General features: G+C 39.5%; 2 protein-coding genes across 7 annotated transcripts in view; one reads left to right on the forward strand and one right to left on the reverse strand.

The window, feature by feature from the left end:
* The first annotated feature begins 880 nt into the window (after positions 1-880).
* ncoa5 (nuclear receptor coactivator 5) lies at positions 881-11,048 on the forward strand. 4 transcript variants are annotated; one of them, XM_018661792.2, is made up of 12 exons: positions 881-1,031; positions 1,604-1,663; positions 3,463-3,736; positions 3,995-4,102; positions 5,784-5,847; positions 7,840-8,079; positions 8,170-8,291; positions 8,441-8,573; positions 8,739-8,941; positions 9,069-9,273; positions 9,368-9,459; positions 10,022-11,048. In XM_018661792.2, the coding sequence occupies exons 3-12, from the start codon at positions 3,568-3,570 to the stop codon at positions 10,594-10,596; spliced, it is 1,911 nt and encodes a 636-aa protein (XP_018517308.1). In that variant the 5' UTR covers positions 881-1,031; positions 1,604-1,663; positions 3,463-3,567; the 3' UTR covers positions 10,597-11,048. The 4 variants fall into 4 exon arrangements, with proteins under 4 accessions (XP_018517308.1, XP_018517309.1, XP_050930720.1 ...); XM_018661793.2 differs by having other exon boundaries at positions 8,742-8,941; XM_051074763.1 differs by having other exon boundaries at positions 8,173-8,291.
* The window catches only part of slc12a5a (solute carrier family 12 member 5a), a 142,951-nt gene continuing 136,002 nt past the window's right edge, over positions 11,039-17,987 (reverse strand). For all 3 annotated transcript variants that reach the window (XM_051074761.1, XM_018661787.2, XM_051074762.1), the window contains one exon: positions 11,039-17,566. In XM_051074761.1, the coding sequence (XP_050930718.1) occupies positions 17,475-17,566 (92 nt within the window). In that variant the 3' untranslated portion in view covers positions 11,039-17,474. The remainder of the gene's footprint in view (positions 17,567-17,987) is intronic.

Consider the following 17,987-nt stretch of genomic DNA (forward strand, 5'->3'; position numbering starts at 1 on the left):
CTGCCAACGCTGGCAGCTAGCTTGGTTAGCAAAATGCGTCGGTATTAATTCCCCTTCTCCGGTCAAAACACATAGGAAAAACACGTTCACATTATGTACATATTAAGGAAAACAGGAAAACCTAACAAAATTACACATTTACTTACCTAAAAAATGGATATCAGAATCCATTGAGTGTCTGATAACATCAAAGAACGTATTTTAAAACTAACAGCAAAACTGGCAGTGGAAAATACTTACTCTAATAAAAATAAAAAATATATTGAGAAAATAGCAGTAATAATAACACAACTGTGTGAAGACGATGTGCATTAAATTCAAATTCTCCGCTGGTAAATGACACTTGGCCAAACAGCTTCTTGTCAATCACTCCAGACCATAGACTGTATGCTCCAGACCAGGCATGTCAATCTTGAAACCAGACACATACCTATCTTTGAGGTCCTATATCTAATTTATTATAGAAGTATTTTCAGATGGACCACGATACCACATTGACCACACTGACTTGAATGAGCGAATTTAGCTAATGACATTATATTACATGTGGAAAAATGTATTGTCTTAGTATTTCGTGCTTTTTGAATGGGAGTCTATGGAGCCAGCGATTTTTTTGAGCCAACCCCTAGCGGGTCTCGGTGGTATTGCACGTTTCAGACCCGGAGTCACCGTGCATTTTTAAATATAGTCGATGGTTAGGGTCCTAACAAAGAACAAAACACTTGAGCAGGACGCATCCTGTGTATCAACAAGACTGTTTTGGCCAGATGTACGTAGAAAAACTGGCAACTGAGTGTATACATACCAATATCTCATTGAATTGACAATTGTTTTATAGTTAGCCAGTGGGGGGCGATATGTGTAAATAATAGTAGGTGTTGCCACAGAAGAAGAGGGAGTCGCTTCCGGCTGTAGTAAATAAAGCAGTGAAGAAGAAGTGCAGCTTTGTGAGAAGATAGCGATAGCAATACAGTCACGACCCGATTGTGGCCTTGAGCGACTGAAAAACGGAGATAAAATACACGCTTAAGGTGAGTAAATGTGCTCGTCTGTCTTTTACATAACAACACACGGAGTGAGACCGTATACCTTCATGTAGCTGGACATGTAACGGGGCGATCGGTTTGAAAATAGCTAGTAGCTTAGGATAAGCAGCGTCAACCGAGCTGCGTGTAAATTGTAACCACATGGATGCCACTACATTATACTAATCTTCTCCTATTGTTTTTTGAAGAAGAACAATCAAATTACACGTTATTGTTGGTTCTCATAAACAGATGTTGTAGTGTTTTATATGCCATTGGTAGTGCGACCGGCGCGTTTGGTTTGGTGGACTATGACGCCGAAGTTAGCTTCAGATTGACCAGTTAAGACGACGCTGAAGTTGGCTTCTGTTTCGCAGCTCCCGTGCATAGCTAACGAGTCTCCCTATTTTTTACTGTTGCGACAACGTGGTAGAACGTTTAGGTAAAGCCAGTCTCTGACTTCACTGTTTCTTTCACGTTTTCACATAAAATGTACCTAAAGCATTCTAATATATTAACTTAATTTACTTTACTTACTAGTTTTCAAAGTGTCTAAATACTTATCTCCCTCCTTTCAGGCACTTGGGAGTTGTAAAGTATGTGGACACAGAATCCAGGTCATCCAGGTTCAAGTTGAGGTATGTAAGGGGTTGCTCCCTCAAAAAGCGTTATGTAAATTACCTTCAGTTATAACTGTAATGTAAGAGATGCTTTCACCTTCCAATGTCAGTTTGTAATGTGTGTGTGTGTGTGTGTGTGTGTGTGTGTGTGTGTGTGTGTGTGTGCTGGGAGTGAAAACCCCCAGAGATTCTCTTCCTGAAAATCATTTAATTTTGTGCCACCTTGGCTACCTAAAAAATTTCAATTTATCCCAGATTTTTTTATGACTGCTGGTCTGAACAAAAGATGGTCTGAACAAAGGATTTCATTTCATCAATACGAATTTCCACAAGAAGTTTTTACTGTTTCAAGAGAAGAGGATGATTTGAACAACCGCATTTATTCAAGCGTTTTCTGCAGAGTTATTAAGTGGAATCTTACAGACCTGATGGGACATATTTGTCTTGCTTCAAAATAACCAAAACTTTATCAGTTACACTTAGATGTTTATTTTCAAGAGAAACAAAGTTGGGATGGATGTGACCCTAAACTGAAATCATGGAACATTTGGAATATTTGACTCTAGGGTTGTAACTACTTATTGCCAAGAGTCCATTTTAAAGTTGCAATTTCAACAGCTTATGTGGCAGAGTTGACACTGTGTGTATCTTTGTGGGCATCTGTGTCATTTCCTCCACTTTCTTACAACAACTGCAGTACGACGGTTTTGATTTGCATGAAATTTTTCTGGGTTCGTGTTGCGCACTATGAAATGTGTTTTCACCATCAACGTAGAGCCATTTGCGGGAACACTTTATCAACCAATTGTCGTGACAAGATTCCTCATCGATTCGTCCTGCTGCGCTAGAATTGTCCGTTTCATTGCCCACCACTTCTTAGCATAAAACTTAAGCATATACAAACTGGTTTTATGGTGCATTTTATGAACTGTCACAGTCAAAGCTGTTCTACGTTAGAACAGATGACCGTGTGCCATTTATATTAGTTTTCACTACAATATGAAAGTCTGCGAGATGTCCTTTGAGAATAAATTTAGCCCACATGAATACAAATTGGTCAACATTGGGAAGTATTGATATAATTCGCCACTTGCTGAAACCTCTGGGCTCAGTGAACAACTTTATCTGAAACTGATTTTTCCTGGCCACTTCAGGAGAATTTTGCAATTTCCAGAGCAACTTTCCTGCTGGAAAAACACAAAAAAGAAAAGGCCAGTGAAAACCCAGCAAGTGCGCATTTTTTTCCCACTTGTGCTGAGGAATTGTTCATCTGCATGAGGTGGCATCTATGTCAAGCAACAGCCTTGCCAAACCACAAGTGAAGAGAAATTGTGGGCTGGTTATGCAAGGCTTTCACATCACTGCACTGGGGAAAACTGAACAGAAGTCTATCACATCACCAAATTTGCATGGTGGATTTGCACGTGCTTTTGTTGTTAAAACCCACGGCATCAGATATAGACTGATGTCCCGCTGCTATCCCTTGTGCAGTAATTCAAGGCAAGCTCTCACATATGCAAAGGTCCAGGGCAGAGATAAAATGACTAATAACCTGCCATGCAAATGAGCACAAGAAAATTGCAGTGGACATTAAAAATGTCAATACAATATTAGTATAAAAATGTTGTTTCGGGTAAATTTGCGACTTGAGTAGCGCTATTTATTTCAAATTTGAGGGTTTGCTACATTTGCCACAGGATTTGAATTTGCATTGTCCGAGCTTTGATGTGATTTTCACCTGCAGCATTTGCCCCACTAAAACTCTTTGTCCTTCCAAGGAATTTGATCTCTTCTTTTAACTCACTGACATGTTTCAGGATCGTGGACGACAATTTAAAGGCGCTCGCTAGCAAACAAAACCAAACTTTTTCAAGCGTTTGAGACATACGAAGAACAAAACCAGTAACCCGCCGGATCAAGTCATGTCTCGCCGAAGAAGCCGCAGTACGTCACCAGGGCGTTATTCACGTTCCTGCAGCAGTAATGATCCCAAAGATTTGGAGAGAAGGATTTTTGTTGGGAATTTGCCAACCTCTGACATGGAAAAGAAGGATTTGGAAGACCTGTTCAGCCCATACGGGAAAATAGTCGGTCAGTAATCAACACAATATAAGCGATAAGTGGTCAATTTGCATTCATGAGAATTATTTGAATCAGACAGGCTGTCCCTGGATGCCACAATTGTTGGAATGTTTTAGATGTGTAGTACCCTTAACTTAGTTATCATGAGCTAAGTATAAGCATGTAAAATTGTTCCTATTTATAATTTTGTGGATAAATGGGTAGGTATCCAAACCATTTTTCAAACCAATCCTAAGTTTGTACCATTTTAAAATGTTCCTCTTCCAGGCGTATCCATGTTTCGTGGGTTTGGATTTGTACAATTTGAACACGTTGAGGAAGCCGAAGCTGCAAAGGCGGCCCAAAAGGGTCGAATATATAAAGGTTATAAAATAGGTAAGCCTTAACTGCAGTAGGTGTGATTGTGTGGCTAAAACAGGATAGGCTTTTAATGGTGTACAGTGAGCAGCAAAACCAGGCTAATGAAAGACTTTAGTTTTTGGGGGAGTTTTCTTTGTAAGAAACCTTTGATTGGGCATAATGGCTTCAGTGTTGTTCCTGAAGTTAATCTTTTTTTGTAGATTTGGTGATCAAAAATAGCAGCCAAGGAAAACATAGCAAATTTTAAAGTGACAATAGACAACTTTCTTATTTTAACTTATTATTGGTTGCACAATATATTGACACCATCTGCATTTAGATTAGTTCCCTATAAGTCTCACTTTCACTATGCCTGAATCTTTGCGGAAAAATAAAGGCTCGATATGCAGGCCAAAGGAAGTTCATCTGCCACTGTGCTATGAAAACTAAAATGGCCATTATTATTATTTTTTTTTAAACCAAAAGTCTAAATATGGAGGGAGCTCTAGAACTTGATAGCATTAGTTGGGGTTATTTCTACCAGCTCTGTAACAAGACCTCCCTACTTATGGAAACAACCAAAACAGATGATTCATTGTCCATTTTATCGTCTAAACATATTAACATTTTTCCTAAAATGAGCAGTAGTGAAATGTGCTATATTCTTCGTTGACCATGGCACCAAGATTGATGCTAAGGTGTAAAGTTGTCTGTTGCCACTTTAAGGATTAACACTTTACCAGTGTTTTTCCCTAGGTAAATATTGTGCATGAAAGCCAAATATCTCCTTCATTCATATTCTTTAGAATAATAAAAATCCTTAAATAGTTAGTTCTTTAAAATGGCATTTTAAGTATGTTATATACTGCTTCCAGTAAATGCAATGCCCATGATGACGAATGTGGAGCCCTATGCTTCCCCACAGCTAACCTCATTAAAGTGTGAGGATGAAGTGTAGGTTGTATGATTTTTTTTTTTTTTTTTTTTTTAATCAACAACTTGCTGATTTTTCTACTAAAAGCTGTGTTTTGAAGACATGTTAAATTATTGGCAAATGAAGCAAATAAACAAGTATATTATTAAATTCTGGCAAAGCCTGAATCTCAGAATTCTTTCATTTTATTTGCAACACTGTCTTGGAATTTTCTCCAACATGGATTTAAGGACGATCATTTTTGTAAATATTTGGACTTCAGGGACAAGTGGGGATAGTAAGGTAGGGAGGGGTCGGGAGGGGTCGGGAGGGGTAGGGCCTTTCACAATTGGAATAATGCAGCTGTCCTATGTATGTATACACTTTAATTTCCAATATGTGCTGCAAACAAATGTATGGTGGGTTTATGGAAAGTCAATAAAAATTGCTAAGCAGCATGGATTTAAATTTTGTCTTGTAAAGTGAGGATCTTGTGGTTTCTGAAGGCCAAATTTCAAGTTGAAAATCTAATTTACATGTTCAAGCTTTGCTGGTGTTTTGCTAATTTTGAAGGGGAGAAAAAAATTACTTCACTTCATCTTAAACTTAATTCAACCGATTTGCTAACTCGATTTGCTGCATTTTGACATCTTGTCCAGTTTGGATTTTCAAGCTTGGATATTGGAGCTCAGTTTCATTTGGATCATGGAAGCGTTTGACGCGACTTCTCCATTCTGCGTGAAAACACATGAGCTGATTTACATATCACTGTTATGTTCAACGTTTGGATTGATTTATTTTCAGATGTAAATATGGCAGTGGAGAGACGGCAAGCTAAACCTCAATCCCAGCAGAGCCCTCCACGAAGGTAAAGTAATGCGAAATGGGTGTGAAGAACTACCATCGCCTCTGAGGTGCCGGTAAAAAAACAAAACCAAAAAAAACAAACAAAAACAAGCGTATTTAACTTTTCCTCAGCAGTCATTTCAACCAAGTCCGCTTGATGGAAGTTACCGTACCATTAGATGGGTTTGTGATGGTTTATGAGACAATATTTCATCCTAAATTTCAAATTTCCAAATGTGTTGAAATAAAGAAATGAGACATATAAATGTAATTTAAAGTGTCTTTGTCTCAAAGATTCTTGCCCTATGGCTTTTTAATGCTCATGTTTTTTGTGTGTGATTTTGTATTACTGTTCATCTTACAGCTGCAATATGTTACTTTCCAGCAGAAGAAAATAACGTAATGCCAGTCCCACCCAGCCCTATAGTAATTAAGCAAGTTTATTTCCTACAACATGACATGGATGTGTACATTTAACTAGGTGTGTGCATTTAAAACTACATTTAGTCTGAGGAATAAATCCTCTAGAACCAAGCAAATGCGTTGAAAAAACATTTTGATGTGGGCAAGCTACAGTGAAAATAAATGTGGAGGTTTTTTTGTGAACAATCTTAACAAATATTTGACCATGTTTGTATTTAGTCTGTTGTTTGGTGAGAAACTTTGCTTGACGCCTAATAATAATAACACGCAGAGCTAATGTTGAAGGATTTGAACCTACATTGTCAACTTCCGTGTTTACTAGCTAGCAGCATGCTAGCTAAATGCTACCACCAACAACTGTGGAGTAACCTAAAACCATCAGCAGGACTTTGTCGCCTGCATGTGTGCACGACATGCTAACAGAACGGGGACCCATTCTTTGAAAATTTCGGTCAATAGTGCTAGTAGTGCTTAAAAATCAGTATATTATCAGTGTTGGCCTGTCATTGAGTCTCTTCGCTTTGTGTTAGCTTTGATACTTCCGTTTGGCGCCATTGTAGCCAGCTCAGAGTTGGCCATGTTGACACGCTCCACCACCCCAGATGATTCAGTACTTGTCGCTAAACACTCCATATATCATGAAGAGATTTGGGTATGGGATGGGGCAGGCACACACATTGAATCATATACCAGTGCAAATGATGTGTATGTTTTTTTTTTTATGTTTTTTTTTTGGTTTGTTTTTGTTAAACAGTTGAATTTTGTAGATTTAAACAATGCATGGTGATACACAATATTCATTGAGAATTTACGGTAACAGTCAGTTGGTACTTGGTACTTCTCTCAATTTGAGACCTATTGTACCAAGAAATAAGTAAGTGTTGGAATGTTTTTGCTCAGTCTGAATAGTGTTAAAAAGAAAACCTTTTTCTCACCAGTCCTCTTTGACAACAGTGAAAAACTTAAGGGTAGAAGTGAAGAGAAATCATGAAATTTTGGGGAAACCTAGAAAAATAACAGTTCTTAACTTGGCTTCCACTTGGATACACCTTGGCCAGTTCATGTTTTTAGGAAGCCTCGTTATGAAAGTCACAGTTGAGTTGCCTATGACCTTATATAATGGAATGTCTCTTGCTGAAGAACAAAATGAAAATCAAATTGCAAATTGAGCTAAATGCTCAAAATAAACTACAAAATACTACTTAAAGGCTAAACAACCAAGGTACTTATGTATTTTTAGAGCTGGAGTGGTCAGTGAGCCTTAAATGGTAGACAAAATGATATTGTTGTGGGCACGGATCACTGGACATTTTAAAAAGACTGTCCTCGAAGGGACACTTAACCGGAATCACCTTCTGGATTGAGTTTGTGCTAGTTCCCTCTGCAAACACGGTAGTTGCTTTCTGTTGCTCTGCTTCAATAGTCCGAATAAATATATACATACTGCATAAATTAACAGATTCATTTAATTAAATTTACAATACCAGCCTGTCCTCACTAGTTGAGGATAGAAATTCTTATTGTCCTCTAGTATTTCATAGGCAGCCTAAACTCAAACCATTCTTGCACTAACTGATAACATTTCTCTTAGGGCCCCGTATAGCAGTTATGGGGACAGCAAAGAGCCGCGGCCTCGGTCCCGTTCACCTGTTTATGGGCGTGACAGCCGTGACAGTCGTGATGGACGTGAGCCTCGGGACAGCCGTGACGGGAGGGATTCGGGCAGGGAGCCCAGGCCGGGTGGCCACTCTCGTGACCACGATTACCGCTACCGTAGCTCAGAGAGCAGAGACAAGGATGTGAGAGGTGACCCACGGGATCCTCCATACAGGTGACTACTCAGCAGACACTCAGCAGATAAGTTGGAAGTCCAGAGTTCAGTTGTTACATTTTTGACTGAACTTGAAATGTTTCCATACAGCAGAGATGACTATGACCGATACTACCGCAGTGGCAGTGGTGCAGAGGATTATTACCGGAGGAAGGAGGAACCCTACAGGGACCCTTACAGAGATCCCTGGAACGGACGCCGCGAGCCAGAGGGTTTGTATATTGTGCGGCAGTAGTCAGCTCGTTGTAAAATGTTAATCCAGGAAAGCTAGCTTTAAGAGATTTTTCAAGATGGTTTAGAATTGTTTTCAAATTCAGAAAAATAAACCAACATTAAACTTTCTAATCCCCCCCCCAAGCAGCAGATGATCGTGCTCGACCAGAAGAACGTCGGCGTAATGAATTGTATCGACAGTACTATGAAGAACTCCAGCGGCGCTATGACACTGACCGTCCTGTTGACTGCTCTGTGATCGTCGTCAACAAGGCACAAAAGTATGTCCACTCTCTGTTGTTAAAGGGGAACACTGATCTTGGGCCAGAATATTTATACAGTACATTTACAATCAATACATGGCATGTTTTCATTTCATATCGCTCCTGTGTGTGTGTGTGTGTCTGCCTGCCTGCCTGTGTGTACTTCTGCTTTGAAAACAACTGTAGGGAGTATGCAGAGACGGTTGGGCGAAAGGTCCGTGACTTGGGTATGGTGGTGGACCTTATCTTCCTCAACACAGAAGTGTCCCTAACCCAGGCTCTGGAGGATGTGGGCAGAGCCCGCACTCCCTTTGCCATCATCATCACCCAGCAGCACCAGGTCCACCGGTCCTGCACTGTCAACATCTTGTTTGGCACACCACAAGGTAAAGTGACAATATGAACCTGTTGTCTGGAGTCGTTTTGATCACTCCGAAGTTAATCATCACAGCAATTGAACAGTGTATAGTCTTCTGTTATTCTACGTGATGTTGTTTGTCTTTATTGCTGCAGAGCATCGAAACATGCCAATGCAGGATGCTATGATGCTCGTTGCCCACAATTATGACGCATACAAAGTGGAGAACCGTGAAAAAGAACGTGAGGAGATTGCAAGAAAGGCTGCTAAGATGGCAGATGACGTATTACTCAGGGAGCCTGACAGAGAGAGCCACCCCATCTCTGTGCTCACCCCTATCACACTGCTGGCTGAAAACCGGTATGGCTTTAGCGTCTTCACACTTGTCCTAGAATGTTGTGTTACAGTTTCAGTAAGGCCTCTCACTGATGATTTTAAAAATCCTTCCCACTAGATTTGTAACCCCTGAGGAACTGGATAGTCTCATTGCATACCTGAAGGATAAAAGAGCTCGGCTGGTACGGAGCACTGCAGACCCTCTCTCAGGTAAAAACTCTCTGAGATTTTTTTTAAGTTTGTTGTTAAAACACTACACACATGCCAATATGTACGTTGAAAGAGGAATTGGTGGCTGTTACTAATACTCCTTTCCAGAGAACTTCCTAAAGCACACTGTGTAAAGTGATAGCTGACACAATCTGCTCTGTTGCAAAAACACATTCCAAAGTTGAGTTTAAGTGGCTATCTTCTATATTTAGTCTTTTTATTGCAAAATTCCCACAGTTTCCACAGACACAGTTTCCTTGCTGAGCTGCATGAGATTTCAAACTAGAGACTGTACCTTTGGAATGCACTTAATTTGAATCCTCATTAGCTTCCACTCAACTTCATGATGCATTTTTATACAGAATGAAGGCTGTTTTCTCATCTCTAACAGTGGAATTGTTTTTCTTGGGGGGGTCAGTATTGGTGAGGAGAAACAATTACAAGCAACCAAAATCTTGTAATACATGTGGGCATGTACATTGAAAAACGGCAGCTTTGTCTATTTAAAGCAGTATTGTTAGTCGTAGAGCAGAAAATTCTAACTGAATCTGTCACCCCACAGCTGCAGTCCATGTTCCAGCTCCAGCACCAGTGCACCACGACATTCAGTCCTCAGCTGTAGGACTGCCTCCTTCATCCCATTCTACTCACAACCCCCCACAGTCCAGCCACCTCGGCCTATCTGCTGGCCCAAGCGTCTCAGCTAACCCTAACCACCAGCAGGAGCTGCAGGCTAAAATCCTCAGTCTGTTCAACAGCGGCACTGGGGCGTCAGTAGGCGCCGGCGGCCTGTCCTCCGCTGCCCCCCAGTCGCAGGCATACGGCTCCCTTGGCCCATCCGTTCCTCAGAATCCACCCCGCCCAGCTATGCCTGGTGTTCCCACAGCTGCATCCCAGGGTTACGGCACCCCACAGGGCCGCATGGCAGCCGCACCAGGTGGTCAAAGACCCCCCAGCTCTACTTCTGGTATCAATTTTGACAACCCGAGTGTCCAGAAAGCTCTCGACACACTCATTCAGAGCGGACCGTCTCTTAACCACCTGGTGGGTGCTGGGGCCTCTCAGCAGCCACCCCAAAGACAAGCACCTGGCATGGGCCAGGTCCCGTCTATGTCCATGTATCCCCGACACTACTGACAGGATGTAGGAAATTACTTCTTCTAATGTGCGGTCCACCTTTCCTTAACACATCAGTTCTCTGTGAAGTGAATTTACCAGCTGTGTATAGATAGTCTGTAGGAATGTTTTTGTAAACGCTTTTAATTTTTGTTCTTTTTTTTTTTTTAATCTTTTTATTCTGGGCATTGTTCTCAGTTTGTTAAATTTGATGACTTGTCCAGACTACTAAATGGTCTGTATTTTCAATTATTATTAACCAGAAGATTGATAGTCTTCTTACATGCAAGTTAAACAATGAAGATATGGTGCATGTGTGAAGTATATTTTGGTTCTTGATGGACACCTTCTTTTCCAACCATGATCTGTTGTTCGTTTTATAGTTTTTCCAGCATCTTTTAATTTGTAAGACTGTTTTCAATGTCAAAACAAAGACATGATTAAAAACTCAAGACACAATTGCTGTAATAAAATGGTATCGGTTTATTGCATTTTGTGCTGACAAATCTATAAAATGGAACGGGTATCGCCAGAAGCCATAGAGATATAAGCATTTGAAATGTAAGATAAAACTACTTTTTCTCTTTTTTTAATGTACCATGAAACACAATAGAGAATAATACATGTTTTTTTATTTTAGAATATTTAACTTACACTGACACAAAAAATAAACACCTCCACACTAACTGTACTTGATTTATTTACATGTAGCCCCCTCCCACCCTCGCCCACAACCACCCCCGCCCCCAGCAGTTACAAGTGCACATGTACACACATACACACTCCCACAGAACTGAAAGGAACACACTACAGCTTTACCATAAGACTAGGTACAGTATCAAGGAAGAGTAATGAACTGTTCAGAATGGAAAAAAAAAATAAAAAATCCTTTTTTCATATTAGTGAAGTTTTGATACAGGTGTGCCTTTCTGTGTATGCCGTGTACATTATCTATATCTACATCCATTACATTTTTAAAGCATCCACACAAAAATGTTTCTCACAATTCCAGTGAATTAAAAACAAACCTGGACAGTGACAAGGTTTCTCTTGGGAGGGGGAGGAACTGTTTTTTAAATGAACTACTGGATTTGGATTTTCAAAAGCCATAAACTGTTAAAGGAAATGACATTTTGGGAAATACATTTCTAAGAGTTAAATGCGTAAGTTAAATGTGAAACTCTCATCAATAAATCTGAATAATTTATGTTTATTTAAGCCCTACAAAAACCTTAAACATAAAAATTATAAATCGCTGTGCTGTGAGGAGTCCATGTACTGGACTATTTCTTGGTCAGGACCAGTAAGTTCTGGAACCTCCACTGGTTGCCTGGCAACGACTACCAGCCAAGATACAGTCCACTAAACAGCATCGTGTCATTTTTACATTAGGTTTTGGACAAATTAAACAAACCAGATTAAAATTTGTTCATTATGATGCCGATCAGTGAATTTAGCAAACTAGCTACTTCCCCTTGTTTCCAAGCAAATAAGCATAATATTTCCCAAAATGTTGAAATTTACCTTTAAAGGTTGTCTGGATGCCTCCATAAAAAACCCCATTTTGGTGACTGTAAATTTTTATATTCAGCATACATTTATTGAACCATAGTTGGTGACTGAAAAGAGGATAATCTTAAGTTTTGCAGTGCCTTTTCATGCAAGTCCCCGCAAACTGTGGATTTGCAAGAGTCTCTTCTAAATACTTTGGCACTTCCAATTAGTTTTATCATTTTAAATAAATATATATTTTTTATCTATTAACTGATAATTGCTACAAATTTTTGTAAGAAGGTAAACAGTATTTACTTGTTTGTCTAATTCACCGGAGCACGCATTTTCACACTATCATTTAACTGAAATATACTTTGGTTATCAGTTTATCTGTAGATAATATTTGACACAATGAGAGGACCTTGTCAACAAATCTACCATAAAAAATAGAGTCTTGTACTATAATAATATTCATCTTGGATACAATGATTGGCCAGTCTTAAGGAAAAAGAGAAAAACAAATATTACTACTAGAAAGAAAAGTTTGCAACTAATATGAACAAAATACTTTTATACCACAAACACCCAATATATTTTCAATACACCTTGTTCAGGGTAATTGCATGCATGCACTGAGTTACACAACATAACTGGGACAGGGCTCTGCTTGCACTGCATGGATAGCCACTTGGAGATTTTCTCATCTGACTCCCAGAGAGATAGACTGTTAAATGTAAATGCAGCTGCTGTTTAACCCCCAGCATCAGGCACCTCTGTCTGACACTTCCGCAAGGATACAGGCAGGTCCTCACGATCTTATCTAAGCCACAGACGGTGTGCCCTCTATGCAATAATCTGGGATTTGTTTTGTATTTCCTCTGTTGGTGTCTTAAAGGACAGCCTCCTCAACCCAGTAACAGATGTGTTTCAGAGCCCTTAATATCCATTTAAGGATGGAGACTGAGTAATGATCACCGGCAAAGTTTTGTCTCATGCTACAGTTGTGCAGGCGAAGGATCTGATCTAAATCACGGATCAGCTAGGGGGAGGGGGGAAGAGGGGACGTGCTGGTTTCTCTGAGTCGACTATCCCGTGATGTCCAAGCGGAGCCAGTGCCAGAATTGGAAGCGCGAGTTTTATATTCTTTGATCATTTTTCAGAATTATACTGCAATCACATTTAAAATACAGAGCTGGGGTGGATTTAGTGGCTGGGATGGGGGAGGCCAGGGCAAATTGTGGGACAGATGGGGCGAGGAGGGGAGGGTGAGTGGGGTGGGGTAGGGGGTTTTGGAGGAGGGATTCTGGGAAGGCTCACCTCACAGATTGAGTGACAAGCACTATAAATTTAACAGTTACTATTATTCTTTTAAAGAAGTTTGGCAAGAGAAAAGGAAAGAATGTGATGCATGCTAAAATGTAAAGAAAATGCTTGAATGATTAAGATGTAAACAAAATCAGCAGGTAGGTCTTGGGGCTATTGCAGTTCAAAACTGCAGCAAGATAATCATTTTTTTTTTTTTTTTTGTCTGAGCTGTCAAGACCGCCACAGCTGGCTGCAATACACTCGTGTGCCACCAGAGATCACTGTGGGATAGAGTCTGTGCAGAGCAGACTGGCTCTTGTTTGACACCCACTCGCCCCTCCCACTCCTGCAGACTGATCCTGTCACAGAGTGCCCCCTCAGTGTAAAGTGCTTTTCTGCCTCAGCCACATTTGGGATGAACACTTTGATCACTTGATCTTTATGGTCCGTAAGACCGGGTGACAAACATTCTGATGAAGTAAGTGACTGCTGACACCTCCGGTTGCTTATAGAAAATAAAAACATAGCTGCGACAAAAAAATGAAAAGTTACCCATGTGAGAACAATATTGCACATAATCTTACAAAACTCTAAGACTTTGTCCACAGTGATAGAACAGTGTACAACAAAAGACAACACTAGTAGGTTACAGTGTCTCTGACTTAAGTGATATATATTTACAAAGGTGGAATGACCATTCTTAAGGCCCATTCATTCACAAACTCAAAATCTCCTATTACGTTACATAAGACTATTTGAGCAAGGTTGAAATATAACAAGTAACAATATAGTGAACTCATACTTTTTCTTATTTTTTGCAAAAGACTTGTTTTCAAGGTCTAGCCATGTTGCCGACTGTCCGGCAAACACTCCTGAGTTCTCAAAACGCATAACTCAATGAGAACGTTTGACAAACCATCTTTCCCCACTCTGCACCTTGAACATGTAAGTCATCACTATAGAAACCACTAAAACAAATATTGCCACATAGTACCATGCAAACAGCAATTATAAAACATTTATAATTCAATAAATAAATTCATTTCCAATAAACTTCTCCAATAAACATCAGATATCTTTTCTTTTGAATAAATTTAAAAGGCTCAGTTGATGCAGGCAATGTTGTGGAGACAATCCCAAAATAGCCATGTTCTTCAAAAACTTATGTGAGCATTAAATGACCCCTTGGTCAGAGTTAAGCATGACAAGCTTGATAAAGAAAATCTTCATGACTTGGCACCCCAAAATCTTTGAAAACTAGGAGTGGCTTCTTCTTAAGTATCACAGGTGTTTAAAGGTAGGTGTTTTTAAAAATTTGCAAACAGTAACGTTTAGCAGATAAACCAGAAATATTCATATTTAAACATATTTTGGCATTTTCTTTAAATAAACTATGTAAATTAATAATCTGTTACCTTAAAATTAGTTCACTTTACTCATGGGATTAAAGATGATAATAATCACGAGAGCGTTTCTTTTTAAAAAGAGAATAAAAGGGTGAAGGATTTGCCCTCTGTAATATTGCATCAAGGTATTCAGTATAGTATTCTAATAAAACAGAAAGATAACCCTGTCCAGAGATCACAGGCCAAATGTTTACAGGTACAGCCTTGTCTTGTTAGACAACCACCACCACTGATATGTATGTCTATACCCTTTTCACTTGATCTTTAATGTTGCTTTAGTCATCTCTATTTACAGTACAAATAAATCTATTGATACTAGCAGCATTCACAACATATGGTCCGACATTCAAGCAACACTAAAAACATTTAATACTGTTTTTAAATAGTTCTAGAAACTAATTTGTTTTGCTTTCCTATATTGTATATACTGTATATATATACGTATTTATATTCATATTTCTACTACAAGTGCAAATGACCAAAAACAGTTTCTTTAAGAAAAGAAACAGAAATAATCAAAGTAAAGTGACAGCTGTCCTTGGTCAGAGTGAGATGATTCTAGATTTTATAAGACTTACGAAATCTACATATACAAAATATATGTGTAAAAAAATAAATAACATGATCACATGAGTCCGGATTTCAACTATTGCACATTCCTTCCAAGATGCACTTTTTTTTTTTAAACCTAAATATAATTTGCTCACAAGTCATTCAGTCAGGGACATGTGTGGCTCAAATCTTAGCCAATCTAGAGGATATAAAATCTCACTGGAGAGTCTACTGCATAGAGTTCAGTCTTGTGGACAAAGTGAGTTTCCTAGCTACAGAAGCCATTGTCCTCTCTATTTATTTAGACTAGACCCTATAAACAATCATTGGACAGACGTTCAGACTTTCACCTCTGTAAGAGCTGATATGCCTACTTCCAACAGCTGGGTGTTGGTAGTTTCATGGAGGTCTGAACATCTATTCTTCTATCATCTACAGGGTGACTTTCCAACTACAGTGTCATCACTGTTTACTAGGTTCACGTAGACACCTCCATTTTCTCTTTTTAGCACACTTTGTTCTTTCTGATTTAATCAACAGAATTTTGTTCAGTATGTCTCTTTGAAAAATACTTTGATATGGCACATTTAATGTATCTAAATTTGGCAAAACAACAATATATCTTTGAGTGACAATCAAAATGATATACCACCATTTCATCAATATGTGTTACTGCTATCTATAAACATAAATACATATTTGTTCTCTAGATGAAAAAATAACATTTAGTATTTTTTTTTCTTGATTTTAATGATATTGATGATTTCATCAAAATTTCACTTGTTGCACAGTGGCGGACAGTGCAGGTGCAGTGCTTGTAGAGGTTACAATGACGGTTACCATAGTGACAGGAGCCTATGCCATCCAATAAATAAATTCCAATAAATAAATAAATAAATACATTTTTAAAACAATGTTTTTGAGCTGTCCCTCAGAGCGAGGGAACGTTTTCTCTCCACTAGAAGCTTCTTAGTATGTCACAAAAATACTACACTCATACTTAACAACGCGCCAGAGCTTGTACATTATTTACAGTGATCCACACCGAGGGTCGAGGGGTGCTGGCAATGATAATCTCCTCAGGGGGGGTGTTGTACTGTCTCCCCACTGCACTGTCACACCAGCCTTCTGCTAGGAAACGCACTATTCACAGTTTAATTACGTGTCAATCTCTACAAACTAAGCTAGCCTTGTTGAAACTTTTTTTTTTGGCACTAACAGTGGCCAAGGGGATAAACAGCCACTAAGAGATGAGTAGAAAGGTGGATGGGTAGAAAGACAGTGATGGCAGTAACAGAACGAGTGGAGTAAAAACACACATTTATAAGGATTTCATGCTAAGGAGTGATCAGGTTAAAGATAATTCTGCAGGTTTGAAACCCACATGTTGTTTCAGTCTCCTTCTGATATCAATGTGAGTTTCATAGTTCATACTTAACTATATTCTCCTTTCTTCTTCCAGCTGGTGATCCTGACCGTGGGTAGCAGTGTCTTTTGCCTTTAAAGATAAATCACATCAGAAGACGACAGGCTGGAACGCTGTGGGAGGTGTCCGATCACCACGAGGGAACTAAACAGACGAACCTACACTGAGCTCATTTCAGCTGGCTCTCTTTCTTTCTGAGCAGAAGCCGCTTCTATGCCACACTTGTATTTCGAAGAGAAAAAAAAACAAACAAAAAACAGAAGAATCTGCAGAGTTAAAACAAAGACGGACACATACATGCATGTGCGCTCACACCTCAGCTAACAACCCACACCCACCGCCACCACCTCCTCCTCCTTACTAAGTGACTCCGACTCAATGCGAGTTACTACGGTAGATTACAGACTAGCAAAAAGTCTCTTTAAGAACAAATCTAGACAGCATCTAAATTAGTCTAGAGCCTACAATAGATATAGTAGCTTATGAGACTAAAATGAAGGGTTTAGTAGCTGAGCATGTGATTCTGCTCATTGGTGGGTGGAGCACAGGGAGAGGTGCTGAAGCTGAGCTGAGCTATTGGTTGGGTGTGAGAGGACTATCTTACAGAAATAAACGAGGGGCAATGTGGTGACGAAGCAGCGTTGATGAGAGGGTGGGAACAGGGCTGAGGGAGGGGTGGAGGGTGAGGGTTGGTAGTGGGGGAGGGGGCTGCTGTTTCAAGAATAGATAGTGATGACCTCGCGGCCGCCTCCGCGGACCAGGAGGACCCGGTTGAGACCCTCAGTGAGGACCTCGAGGAACTCCATATCTGAGAGAGAAGGGTTAAAGAAACTGGAAGAAGTGAAGAAAAAGAATAAACCAAAATTACCTGCTAATGTTATTTGAGATGTCTACTGCCTGGCACTTTTATTGCTTACTTAAAAATCCTAATTGCTTTTTTTTTTTTTTTGCCTCTGCTGCCATCCTGCACATATCTTCTGATAACAAATCACAGTGCTATTTTTATTCCTGAAGCCAAGTCAATTAACTTACCATTTATTGCTTAAACACAAAATCCAAGTTTATTCCTGCAGTAAGAAAGAGCCTTGAGGCTTAAACCGAATTTGATTGTATCTGGAGAGCACGACTAAAACTTTCACTGTTTCTCACACCACATGAATGTCGATTTACAAACTCTGAGAACCATATTTGTACCTATGTGGGTCAGTGTATCTGTGTTATTGAACCTT

Source organism: Lates calcarifer, linkage group LG12 (assembly GCF_001640805.2).
Source record: "Lates calcarifer isolate ASB-BC8 linkage group LG12, TLL_Latcal_v3, whole genome shotgun sequence".
In the NCBI taxonomy this organism is placed as follows: domain Eukaryota; kingdom Metazoa; phylum Chordata; class Actinopteri; family Centropomidae; genus Lates; species Lates calcarifer.

Excerpts from the sequence above, each read along its gene's own strand:
- ncoa5 (XM_018661792.2), top strand. The coding sequence starts at position 3,568 with ATGTCTCGCCGAAGAAGCCGCAGTACGTCACCAGGGCGTTATTCACGT. Across the intron at positions 5,848-7,839 it reads CAGCAGAGCCCTCCACGAAG|GGCCCCGTATAGCAGTTATG; the intron begins GTAAAGTAATGC and ends CATTTCTCTTAG. Across the intron at positions 8,080-8,169 it reads CCACGGGATCCTCCATACAG|CAGAGATGACTATGACCGAT; the intron begins GTGACTACTCAG and ends GTTTCCATACAG.